Raw genomic sequence first — 12,595 nt, forward strand, 5'->3', positions numbered from 1 at the left:
TTTTTTTTTTTTTTTTTTTTTTTTTTTTTTTTTTTTTTTTTTTTTTTTTTTTTTTGTTAGTTAGTTAGTAGATGTCTTCCTTTAACTACTTCAAAAATTAAATAAGAAGATCTAAACTTTTTAATGTTCAAGACTAACCCGTGTGAACTTTATTTTATATATTATACTCTTTCAATTTTTTAATATTTTTAAATTTACAAAAAAAAATTAAGAGACGAAAAAGTTTGTAATAATATATTATTTTATATGGATCCCACAATCCACTTGTAACATATATAATTCTGATACCATATGTAACAACTTATACTCACCGCTAATAGATATAGTTTGCTTTGACCTATTACGTATTCACTATCAACCTCATAATTTTAAAACAATATAGTTTGCTTTGGCATATTACGTATTTACTGTCAACCTCACAATTTTAAAATAACATTTCCACATCATTATAATAAATATTTTGTTCCCCTCTCATGTTTGAAAACTTTTTGATACAATTTTTTTTTTTCATTTTTACTATTTTATTTAATAATTATAATTATAAATATAATTTCCATTATTCATGCCTTTGAAATGAAAGATTAGCTACTTAGAATGTCTATACAAGACCAACTCTCAACTACAATTAACCATTTCATTCCCCATATTTTTCCCACTAAATTTTTATTTGAAAATGATGGCCAAGCTACCTTTTTAATTTTTAAAAAAATATATAATTTGGTTCAAATAAATAAATAAATAAAATATTAAAAATAAAACCCCAAACAGAAAAATATTTTTAAAAAATGGCACTAAATTTGGGTGTGAAATCTCTTTCCTTCCAAAAAAATTTAGAACCAAATTTCATCATATAAATACACTTCCAAATTCCCAATAATTATAAACAAAATCTCTCCCTCTCTCCCTCTCTCCCTCTCTCCCTCTAAAAAGCTAGAAGGAGAGAAAAAAAGGTTTAAATTTCTTGAAAGGCTTCCTTAATCAATGGGAGAGGAAGTGGTTTTGAGAGGCCAAATAGGGCCTTTTTGGGAGCAAAGCACACCCCCTGTGATAGCCCCTTTGTTGAAGCTTTGTGTGGGAGGTTGTCTGGCCATGTCCCTAATGCTCTTCTTTGAAAGGCTTTATATGGGTATTGTCATTCTCTTTCTAAAGCTCTTTGCAAGAAACCCTCACAACACTTACAAGTGGGAGCCCATTCAAGATGATCTTGAGCTTACCCATTTTGTTTATCCCATGGTTTTGGTCCAAATTCCAATGTACAATGAAAGAGAGGTGAACATTATTCCAATTTTATCATGTTTTGTGCATTGGGTCTGTCTCGAGTTAGTATAGATTGTCTTTCCTTTCGCTTCATTTTTTCTCCATTTTGTGTGTTGGGTCTGGTCTCAAGTTAGCATCGAACGTGTTTTTTTGGATCAGGTTTATCAATTATCTATTGGGGCAGCATGTGGACTTTCATGGCCATCTGATAGGATCATCATTCAAGTTCTTGATGATTCTACAGATCCTTCTATCAAGGTTTGGACATTTTTTTAAACCATAATCTCAAGTTCGCTAGGACAATTTTATTTCTTCATCAAAAATAAATAAATAAATAAATCTTATCCAAAGTCAATTCTTAATTAATATAGAATCATTGTTGGAAAATCAGTTCTTTTTTTCCTTTTACATCTTATTTTAAAAATTGGCTTTATTATTAATATCTAAATTCCAAGTCAGTTAAGAGTCAACAAAAGCCAAAAACAGAAATAAGATTTATGAAAGTGAAAGAACAGCAGAAATAAATAATTAAAAATAAAAAACCAATCGCTAATGAATAAAGTCCTAATAATTAACTCAAAAGCATAATCTCTTGAAACAAGTTGATTCCTTTTCGATCCAATTGAAACGAAGAGATCATTCAGATGGAAAACCATTTACAGAAGCTCTCTCTTCAGAGTTCTTCCACCAGTTGGAAGATTTTCCATCAAAATCAGTGACGAACTGAGATTTGGGTTGAAACCCACCAGTGTTTTGTGGATTTTTGATGTGGGTTTGTGATAATTTGGACAAAAAAAATCATCAGGATCAGGTGGAATTAGAGTGCAAAAGATGGGCAAGCAAAGGTATAAACATAAAGTACGAGATCAGAGACAGCAGAAATGGGTACAAAGCAGGGGCTCTTAAAGAGGGAATGAAGCATAATTACGTTAAGCTCTGCGATTACGTCGCCATTTTTGACGCCGATTTCCAACCAGAGCCTGATTTTCTTTGGCGTACCATTCCATTTCTTACGAACAATCCTGAGATTGCTCTTGTTCAAGCTCGCTGGAAGTTTGGTAAGCTTTTCTATGTTTCTGATTTCATATAAAAACGATAGGAAGGTGGATTTGATTGGTGAAACTTGTTAGGAATCGCGGATCTCCATATGATATTGTCCATTTTGAGCATAAGCTTTTTGAGCTTTTCTAGGAGACCTCATATCAATGGAGATGTATTCTTTACTTATAAATCCATGATCATTCCCTAAATTAGCCGACATGGGACTTCCTCCCAACCATCCTCAACAAAATTGGTTTAGATTCGATGATTTTGAAGTTGGTTGTTGGAACTGTTGCAGTGAACTCAGATGCATGTTTAATGACAAGAATGCAAGAGATGTCATTGGATTATCATTTCACAGTGGAGCAAGAGGTGGGGTCTGCAACTTATGGCTTCTTTGGGTTCAATGGTAAGCTGGGATTGTAAGACATTGTTGATGGCTTTAACCTCTGCAAGTTAACCATAGATCTTGCAGGCACAGCAGGTGTTTGGAGAATTGCTGCACTGAAGGAGGCTGGAGGATGGAAGGATCGAACCACTGTAGAAGATATGGATTTGGCTGTTCGAGCTAGCCTAAAAGGCTGGAAGTTTGTCTATGTTGGAGACCTCAAGGTACTTCTTCTACTTACTGTTTCTTTTTTTTTTTTAATCACACTTATTGATGGCAGGTTTTTGGCGTTCAAATCTACCCAAACTCACTACTAGCTGATAGCTAATATTGTCCTGACCTGTTACGTAGCATCGTCAGCCTCACGGTTTTTAGACGCGTCTACTAGGGAGAGGTTTCTACACCCTTATAAGAATGTTTTGTTCCCCTCTCCAACTAATATGGGATTTCACACACCACCTAGTGTCTGGCTCTGATACCATTTGAATTGTGAGATCTCATATTTGTTGGAGAGGAACAAAACATTCTTTGTGAGGGTGTAGAAATCTCTATCTAGTAGACGCGTTTTAAAATTGTGAGGCTGACGACGATACGTAATGGATAGAAGCAGACAATATCCGCTAGCAATGAGATTAGGCCATTACAAAATCTTTGTATTATGCTCATAGTTTAAGTCCGCTAGTTTTCCGGAGGCATTGTTTACATCAAGGACTCTTTAGGAGAGAACAAGATTTTAAATGGTTAAGTTTTCACTACCAAGTTTGAATCTAAGAGCCTTATAACCAGGACTACCTACCCTTGTAGGGTCAAGTACTCTTACTCCATAAGATTATATAAGTGGGAAATGGGATTAATCTTGCTAGTTTTTTCAGTTCTTAAGCAATGGTAAATGTAAATGAGTTGTTTCAGGTGAAGAATGAATTGCCTAGTACCTTCAAAGCTTACCGATATCAGCAACACCGATGGTCTTGTGGCCCGGCGAACCTCTTCAAAAAGATGGTTGTTGAAATCATGAGGAACAAGGCATGGTTTGAGTGTTCCTTGGATATGTTGCTTTCATTTGTTGGATTGTCTTTATGTATCTCACCATTAGCTTTCTATGTGCCTGCAGAAAGTCTCCCTGTGGAAAAAGCTTTACCTGATCTACAGCTTCTTCTTTGTTCGGAAGATCGTCGCCCATATTGTCACGTTTGTATTTTATTGTGTTGTTTTGCCAGCTACGGTCTTGGTTCCTGAAGTATCGGTACCGAAATGGGGTGCCGTTTACATTCCTTCTATGATCACCCTCCTAAATGCAGTTGGAACTCCAAGGTCATCTTCTTACCTGTTAGAACTAGAAACCAAGAGTGAAGGAAAATTCTTTCTAATTTCAGAACCAGAAGTCTAGCATTATCGCCTCCAGTTGATGAATATAAAAAACTCTACAATGATACTTACAGTTTTGATTGACAATCTTGAATTGCAGATCATTCCACCTGATCTTTTTCTGGATCCTTTTCGAGAATGTCATGTCGCTGCACCGAACAAAGGCAACATTCATTGGTTTGTTGGAAGCAGGGAGAGTAAATGAATGGGTCGTCACCGAGAAATTGGGAGATGCACTAAAGACTAAACTAGGCTCCAAAGCTCCCTGGAAACCTCGGTTTAGATTTGGAGAAAGGTAAAATCTGCAAAAGCAACGGTATATATACGTTTTGGAATTTAACCCACTTCATAAAGGACTTCTAATATGACATTAAACTAGATTTCTCATTGCACTGTTATCGCTAAAATATCATTCACATGCATTCCTAGCTATAAGAAATATGTTGTTTTATTGGTTTTTATGTCTTCAACACTGACTATTTTGCGTCCTATGGAAACTGAACAATTAAAGCATGTCGAGATACATTAGTGATGTATGTACTCTAGTGAGTAGAATAGCATAATTAGTTCAAGTTTCTGGATTTGTCGACATCACCTTCTTCTTTCTGATTGTGGATGAACAGACTCCATCTGCTTGAGCTTTGTGTTGGAGCCTATCTCTTCTTCTGCGGCTGCTATGATCTCAACTTCGGGAAGAACCGATACTTCATCTACCTCTTCCTTCAATCATTCGCTTTCTTCATCGCCGGGGTCGGTTACATCGGAACTCTGGTTCCCAACTCTTAGCAGATTCATAAGCTCAACCCCGCTCAATTATTTATACCACCCATTGCCTCCCTATGTGCTGCAAAAAGAAAAACGGTGGAATGAAGAATCATCTAGGGAAGCTTTTCCCTTTCTTTTAACTTATTATATACATATTTTTTGGGGAGAGAGCTTTACTTGTTTCAGTTTGGTACAACAAAAGATTGTTCTTTTTGAAGGAGTGTTCATTGAAAGTTGTTGTGTTGATCATGTATGGTTGTGAAAATAGAAAGATGAAGAACAAACAATAAGAGGTTACTGCAAGAAGTCTGTTGTATACAGTTTGAATTGATACCAGAAAATGAAAAGGGAAACAAAACTAAGAATCAATCTTCCACCTTCGATCAAATGAAATCAATGGCGTTTGATGAGAATATGCCCAAAGCTTTAAGCCCTTCTCGTTTCATATCAATCTTTTTCCCCCAATCCATGTCACTCTCAGCTTTCTCTCCGAGTTCCTATGCTCGATTCACCGATCGAACCCACCGTTTCCCTTTTGGTGGCTGCGATGTTGGTTCGACTGGATTTTTTCCTCTGTATCCGGACAAGCTTCTATTCAATTCGCCTGGAATTTCGCATCTCATTCTAGTCAGAGATTAAGAATCGGTGTCGATTTACAATCGTTCTAGACTAGCTGTGAGTTTACAACCACTTTTTCTTGCTTTATTGCCCAAATCATGTTTGGAAAATGGAATTCCTGATTTACCGATTCTTAGTTATGTCGATCATGTAGTGTTTGTTAGAGAGATGCATCGGTTCTTCTGTTGGTGAATTTCTGGTTGAGAAAGTAGAAATCAAGAGAGAATCGGGGCCAGGAATGTTTGAACTAAGGAATTTAGGAGACGTTTAAGATTCAAGACAACGCTGAACTTGATTCAAACAAAACTTAGTATAATTCCTGAGGCTAATCTTAACCTAGATGGCGTAGAAATTCAAAACATCAAAGTTCAAACCAGATAGTAGGGCAATCATGCATCCAACTTACCTCCAATGGCGGCAAGCCTTTCAAATGATCAGTTCCCCCCCTAGACGAACAGATTCCGGTGAATCTTCCACTGCTTTATATAGCAACTGGCACTCTCCCAATTTTTTAGATTTTTTTTTTTTTTAATTTAACCTAAATTTTATTATTAGCGATTTTAAAAATAGAATCCAATTTAAAATTTTATTTATTTATTTATTTTATTTTATTTGTAATTATTGAATGAAATGGTCTAATAAACGGGTCAAGACCAAGTCAAAGCTTAAAACGCAGCGTTTAACCTGTCCTCGAGTCCTCGACCTACGTCCTGGTGATACGTCGCCTCCTACTTCACTGCTCTCTCTCTTTTCGCGCCTCTTCTTCCTCTTACAGTGTTTTCAGGTCAGTTCTCTCGAAACCCTAATCTTCGTTTTACTCTTCATAAACCCTAACTTTCCACTTGAATTTCGATTCCTCTTTCTATTTCAGTTTTGAAATTCTGACTCAAATCATTACTTTCCGCTTCGGATTTCCTGAAATTTTCTTTGGCTGTTTGTTTGTTTGTTTGTTTGTTTGTTCTAGATCAATGGGGGCCAAGGCGAAGAAGGCTATGAAGAAGAAACTCAGTAAGGCCACTTCTTCCTTATCGGACAAGAAGGAATCTGCCGATTTCTTGGTATGTATGCTCTTCACACTGTTCATCAATCCCTTCGACTCGGATTTTTATTTTGATGTTTGTTAATTTGTGTTTGTTCATCCTTTCTCTTAACCTCTCTAGGGTTCTATGTACTTATTCCTCTCTCTTCCCTCTGTTTTTAGCCGTTGGAGGGCGGTCCTGGGCGTAAATTACCAGCACAGAAGCCCCTGGAAAATACTGCTACTGTTCTCTACATTGGTCGCATACCCCACGGCTTCTTCGAGAAGGAGATGGAAGGTTTGGCCGCCTACATTTTAAATTCAATGAAATTTTAAGTATAATTTTCTCGTTATCTTGTCTGCTGCTTCTTAACCCCTATAGTTTTCTGTAGGGTTTTTCGGACAGTTTGGGAAAGTTAAAAGAATAAGAATTGCTCGAAATAGAAAGGTAAGGCTGGTTCCTATGGAGAATGTTGCATTGTATTAAGTTAATTCATCATGTAATTGAACATTCTTGCTCAGTATTTTCATCCATGGTTGAATTTTTATACGCAGACTGGGAAGTCGAGGCATTTTGGATACATTGAATTCGAATCTCCAGAGGTATGTTATAGGGCATTTGTACATGTAATTGTTCTAGATGTTAGTCATCTTAGTCACTTTCAGTTTACCCCGAATTTGGATTTCGTGAGCACAGGTGGCAAAAATTGTGGCTGATTCTATGCATAACTATTTGTTGTATGAACACCTTCTGAAAGTACATCTAATTTCTCCTGAGCATGTTCATCCCAAACTGTAAGTAATCAATTACATTTCTCCTGCTAGATTTTTGCATCAATCCTTGTTGGGGCGTAGTTGTTGAATATTTCAAAAAACATTGTTTCGTTTTTCGTTTAAATGTTGTCATATTTGCAGATGGAAAGGTTTTAACTATCGCCACAAGCCCTTAGATTGGTCTGAACTTGAGCGTAAGCAGCATAACAAGGTATTAAGCTTGGAAAATGATCTTTTAGACCATAAACATACATCTCTTTTTACTTGTTCTATGATAACTTTTCAGGAAAGGACATTGGACGAGCACAAGAAGTTAGTAGAGAGGATCTTGAAGCGGGATCAGGCTAGAAAGAAGAGGATAAGAGCTGCTGGGATTGATTATGAGTGTCCAGAAATTGTAAGAATCTTTTTTTTTTTTTTCCAAAGATTATTCAATTTTAGCTGTTAATTTTAAAAAATGATAGATGTTTATTCACCAACCCCTGATTTCTACTTATCCTTGGAATTTTAACATTAATATAGATAGTGAGTCCATTCCTTAGTTTGATTGGCTGATTTCTGCTCCTGTGGTCAAACTCAATTCCCATGACAAAAACATTTCTGATTTTTTTTGCTATGATCGTCAACGAAACCATATTTTTGTGGCGAGAAAACAAGGCTGTCCAATATGAGCCAAACAAAACTAAACCTAACGAAATCATAAAAATGTCTCCAAATCAAAAGTATATGGTTAAGAGGGTAATTATAGAAGACATTAGACGGGTAATTATGGAGCACCTCAGGTGTAGACATTGATTCGGGTATGTTCTCGAGTTGAACAAACTGCAAACCTATGTAGCTTTGAGTGCTTTTACATGGCTTCTAAGAACTTAAGCAACTTATTATGGCCCCCTCTTCATGAGATACGATTGGTCGAAGTGAAACTTTTCTTTATTCGAGTTTCAGTGCCATGATTTGAATGCTGCAATCTGCTGGGGCTTCGCCCGATCTTGTTGGCTTTCTGTTGAGTTCTAGAATGTACAATTGCAGTCTAGTCTCCTAATGGGTTGACTCTGGATAATTTGCAGGTGGGCAGTGTCCAACCAGCTCCCAAGAAGATCAAGTTCGATGAAGATTAGAACAAGCGTTCAGTTCGTAGAAGGCTACAATATCATCACACCACAGGAAGGAGGAGAGAGCGGAGGAGGGGGGCGTGACGAATGATGATGAGCCCTTCCATCTTTTCAATTTCATATGCTTGAGGGTAACCTTCCCAATATCCTTGAATCTCCAAATTTGATCTTCGGAATTTTGTGTCAAAACATATTTTGAACTTTAGTAGTATGAATTTCCTTCTATAAAAAGAAAAAAAAAAGTTATGTTGAAGCTTTATGGCTTACAATTCGTACTCGTCGCTAGGAGAGGAAACCGAATGATTTATATGTATATTTTATCGTGTCAACTTCGTCCATTCAATTCTTCCTTCATATTTTCATGAAAAATAAGTCTGTTTAGGGTCATTAAGATGATTGTCAATTTGATCATAACTCATTGAACGAGACTTAAATTATCGATCTAAAAGTCGATAATGGAATCTTGAATGGGCCATGATTGGGTTGAAAAAATGGAAAATGAGACGTTTAAAAGATGGGGACTAAAAAATGTGAACCAATAAAGTAAAGTGGGTAACGGTTGCCATTTTGAATGCTCCTTTTCTAATTTAATTATTTAGTATCCTTTTTTATTTTTATTTTTATTTTTATTTTTATTTTGAATTTAAGCTCATTGTCCCAAATTTGTCTCTGTTCGGTGCTTCCAACTTTAAAAATTATTTAATAATTAAAATTTTAATTTTGGATTTAATAAATTTCTATTTAAAAAATAAAATAAAAAATCTGGTATTTAATGAATTCAACTTCCCCCACCCCTTTCATAAATGAGCTCATTTTTCCACCCATTTGACTTTAAATTCAATTATTCCATTTATCTCTCATCTGAATCTTCTTCCATTTGTTTTTATATAATTGAATTATATTCTTTTTTTTAGTAATATAACCTTGACAAATTTGAATTTATATTTAATAAATTATTTTTAAAGACTAAATAGGCATAATTTAAATTTAAAATATTTAGTTTTGATGGCTAAATTTTCATATTTTGTTTGAATAGTTTTCTCATATTACACTCAAAAAAAAAAATAATAAAAAGTAGTATTATTTATTTATAAGGGTTAAATTAAAAAATACTACAAATCCAACTAGAAATATTATTATTCCAAATTTGCTCTTATATTTGGAACCATATGTCTCAAAATAATTGAAACTATTTTTAGAAAAAAAAAAAGAAACAAAATCATTTGTTTTGTTGTTTGAAGACTTTAAACTAATTATTAATTGGATTTTTAAAAAGTTAAAATTGTGGTTATAATTAATTAGGTTAGAAACGGTGAAGTTTAATTATGGGCAGATTGCATGCATTTCCTCCTTTATCCTTTATAGCATTATTAAATGCCCCACCTCCCTTTATTTAACTATTTTCCCCCATTATTTATAATTAATTCTAACTATTTATACACAAAACAATAAATCATTTTTTTATCACTTCACTCTTGCCTCACTCTTAAAAGAATATTACTTAATGCCCTTTCCTAACTGTCCTTTCACAACCTTTTTTATATTTATTTTTTTTTAAAAAATGTTTTTAATTGGTCTCAATACATTTTATTATTCCTCCCTACATTTTTAACCAAATATTACACATCTTTCTTTACCATTTATATTATTTTCTATTATAAACTTCCCGTTACTGATTCTAATTTCCTATCGCTCCGTTTAGCCCTATCACTCTGTAGAGGTATTTTAGTGACAGATTTTATAGGAACGGGACGATCCTATTCGGTCAAGAGAAAGAACATTTCTCGGATAAAGAGATCTCTCACTTTCCCAAAACAGTAAGTTATCTATAGCACGTAAGCAACAAGATTCTCTCTTGTTGAACCGACTACAAGCTCGTGACTCTAATAGAACCTTGAATATTTCTATAAAAAAAACATAAAAATAAAAAATAAAAATAGTTATATAAATAATAAATTAAAATACTTTTTAAAAATTTATTTTCTCATCATACACTAAAAAAAACATAAAACTTCGAGCTTTCCAATATATATACACACGCATATAGATACACACACACATATATATTAAAAAAGAAAAAAATTCCTTAGTCCTTCGGTCGCCTATAAATATCCATCTGAAATTGTTCCTCCCGACTTCATCCGAACATTCTTATTCTTCTCGTCTCTCTGTTTAACAATGGCGTCGTCCTCTTTCTCCGATCACTACCTGCGACTTCTCTTCTCGATTATGGCCTTCGCAGTCTCTGCATTCATCTTCTTCCTCATCCAAAAGCGCTCCTCTAAGCCACGACTCAACCTCCCGCCGGGACCCCGTGGCTGGCCGGTCGTCGGAAACCTCTTCCAGGTTGCTCGTTCGGGCAAGCATTTCTTCGAATACGTTGAGGACATCCGCCAGATTTACGGCCCAATCTTCACTCTCCAGATGGGATACCGCACCATGATCATTTTGTCCGGCGCCGACCTGATTCACGAAGCTCTAATCAAGCGTGGCTCTACTTTCGCCAGCCGCCCAGCTGAAAACCCTACCCGAATCGTCTTCAGTAGCAATAAGTTCTCTGTCAATGCTGCTGTGTATGGCTCCCTCTGGCGCTCCCTCCGTCGGAACATGGTGGAGAACATGCTCTCTCCCAGCCGCTTGCAGGAGTTTCGCGATGTGAGAAAGAACGCTATGGATAAACTCGTTCGACGCATCAGAGCCGACGCCGATGCAAACGGTGGAGTCGTTTGGGTGTTGAAGAACGCTCGATTCGCTGTGTTCTGTATTCTCTTGGCGATGTGCTTCGGATTAGAAATGGACGAGGAATCCGTCGAGAAAATGGATCAGGTTCTTAAAACTGTGCTGCTCACCGTCGATCCGAGAATCGACGATTTCCTCCCGACTTTGAGGCCGTTTTTCTCAAAACAGAGGAAACGCGCCATGGAAGTAAGAACAGAGCAGATCGAATTCGTCGTACAGTTCATCAATCGAAGGAGAAAAGCACTTCAAAATCCAGGTTCGGACATTAGCGCTACTTCATTTTCGTACCTCGATACGCTCTTCAATCTCAAGGTCGACGGCCGGGAATCTTCCCCAACCGACGCCGAATTAGTCACTCTCTGCTCCGAATTCCTCAACGGCGGCACGGATACGACCGCCACCGCGATCGAATGGGGAATCGCAGAGCTAATCGCAAACCCTAACATCCAGAACAAACTACACGAAGAAATCAAGCAATTAGTAGGCGACAGAAAAGTAGAGGAATCGGACGTTGAGAAATTGCCGTATCTTCAAGCGGTGGTGAAGGAACTGCTGAGAAGGCATCCGCCGACGTACTTTTCGCTGACACATTCGGCGATCGAGACGACGAAGCTTGGCGGATACGACATACCGGTGGAGGCGAGCGTGGAGGTTTATTTGGCCGGAATCAGCAACGATCCGGAAGTATGGAAGAATCCGGAGAAATTCGATCCAGAGAGATTCGTCTCCGGGAAGGAAGATGCAGATATGACGGGTAGTAAAGGACTGAAGATGATTCCGTTCGGAGTTGGGAGGAGAATTTGCCCTGGATTGGGAATGGCGACGATTCACGTTCATCTGATGCTGGCGAGATTGGTTCAGGAATTCGAATGGAGTTCGTATCCACCGAACAGTGAATTGGATTTTACGAAGAAGTATGAGTTTACAGTTGTGATGAAGAATCCTATCAGAGCCATTGCCAGAACCAGAGCTTGAAGAAGAAGAAGATGTCCTAATGGCTACGTTTCTTTGTAATGCAAATTATTGAGTTAATATATTTTCCTTTTCATAATCTATTTTTGCAGATTACCATATTATATCTTCTATTTTCTATTTTCTATTTTGTTTTATTTGTCTTATTTTAATTGTTATATCTTAATCGAATTAAATTTTAAATTTTAAGTTTTACCTATTTAGTCTTTAAAATAATTTTAATGATGTAATATTATAAATCATTAATTTTGTGTCGAATTAATTTAATTTAAATCTAATATATCGACTATTTTTAGATGTCACGAGTCAATCCTCGTCTCTATCTCCACTACCTATTTCATTTATCATCCCTATAATACCCTTTAGTTTTTTAAAAAAATCTAAAAATACACTATTTTGTTTCAAAAATATCCCTTGTTTCAAAAATACTTTTAAATTTTTAAAAAGATTTATTATTAATACCACTTTAAAAATGCATTTTACTATATTTAAAAAACAAAGTCAGTATTTTTTAAACAAAATATTAAGGTTTTTATCCCGAACTAA

At 36.0% G+C, this 12,595-nt stretch overlaps 3 protein-coding genes and 1 long non-coding RNA gene across 8 annotated transcripts; 3 read left to right on the forward strand and 1 right to left on the reverse strand.

Annotated features, from left to right (window-relative positions):
• The first annotated feature begins 817 nt into the window (after nt 1–817).
• On the forward strand, nt 818–5,231 carry LOC111489297 (glucomannan 4-beta-mannosyltransferase 9-like). 3 transcript variants are annotated; one of them, XM_023137441.1, is made up of 9 exons: nt 927–1,269; nt 1,417–1,527; nt 2,003–2,315; nt 2,597–2,707; nt 2,774–2,910; nt 3,596–3,709; nt 3,798–3,997; nt 4,152–4,346; nt 4,675–5,231. In XM_023137441.1, the coding sequence occupies exons 1-9, from the start codon at nt 982–984 to the stop codon at nt 4,835–4,837; spliced, it is 1,632 nt and encodes a 543-aa protein (XP_022993209.1). In that variant the 5' UTR covers nt 927–981; the 3' UTR covers nt 4,838–5,231. The 3 variants fall into 3 exon arrangements, with proteins under 3 accessions (XP_022993208.1, XP_022993209.1, XP_022993207.1); XM_023137439.1 differs by having other exon boundaries at nt 964–1,269; nt 1,417–1,515; nt 2,063–2,315; XM_023137440.1 differs by lacking the exon at nt 4,675–5,231 and having other exon boundaries at nt 818–1,269; nt 1,417–1,515; nt 2,063–2,315; nt 3,798–4,012; nt 4,126–4,206.
• LOC111489299 lies at nt 3,478–5,950 on the reverse strand. Of its 3 annotated transcripts, none has more exons than XR_002719353.1 (4): nt 5,841–5,950; nt 4,647–4,895; nt 4,124–4,353; nt 3,478–4,010 (listed from the first exon to the last, which is right to left on the reverse strand). It is a non-coding gene; the product is annotated as an uncharacterized LOC111489299 (long non-coding RNA). The 3 variants fall into 3 exon arrangements; XR_002719354.1 differs by having other exon boundaries at nt 3,478–4,019; XR_002719352.1 differs by lacking the exon at nt 3,478–4,010 and having other exon boundaries at nt 4,058–4,353.
• Nucleotides 5,951–6,111: 161 nt separating this feature from the next.
• Nucleotides 6,112–8,607, forward strand: LOC111489660 (uncharacterized RNA-binding protein C1827.05c-like). The gene is made up of 9 exons (XM_023137982.1): nt 6,112–6,218; nt 6,399–6,492; nt 6,636–6,750; nt 6,845–6,900; nt 7,008–7,055; nt 7,150–7,247; nt 7,368–7,437; nt 7,513–7,623; nt 8,294–8,607. The coding sequence occupies exons 2-9, from the start codon at nt 6,403–6,405 to the stop codon at nt 8,342–8,344; spliced, it is 639 nt and encodes a 212-aa protein (XP_022993750.1). The 5' UTR covers nt 6,112–6,218; nt 6,399–6,402; the 3' UTR covers nt 8,345–8,607.
• Nucleotides 8,608–10,409: 1,802 nt separating this feature from the next.
• On the forward strand, nt 10,410–12,128 carry LOC111489801 (cytochrome P450 77A3-like). Its single transcript, XM_023138180.1, has one exon. The coding sequence runs from the start codon at nt 10,517–10,519 to the stop codon at nt 12,050–12,052; it is 1,536 nt and encodes a 511-aa protein (XP_022993948.1). The 5' UTR covers nt 10,410–10,516; the 3' UTR covers nt 12,053–12,128.
• The last annotated feature ends 467 nt before the right edge of the window (nt 12,129–12,595 follow it).

Source organism: Cucurbita maxima, unplaced genomic scaffold (assembly GCF_002738345.1).
Source record: "Cucurbita maxima cultivar Rimu unplaced genomic scaffold, Cmax_1.0 Cma_Scf00014, whole genome shotgun sequence".
In the NCBI taxonomy this organism is placed as follows: Eukaryota; Viridiplantae; Streptophyta; class Magnoliopsida; order Cucurbitales; family Cucurbitaceae; genus Cucurbita; species Cucurbita maxima.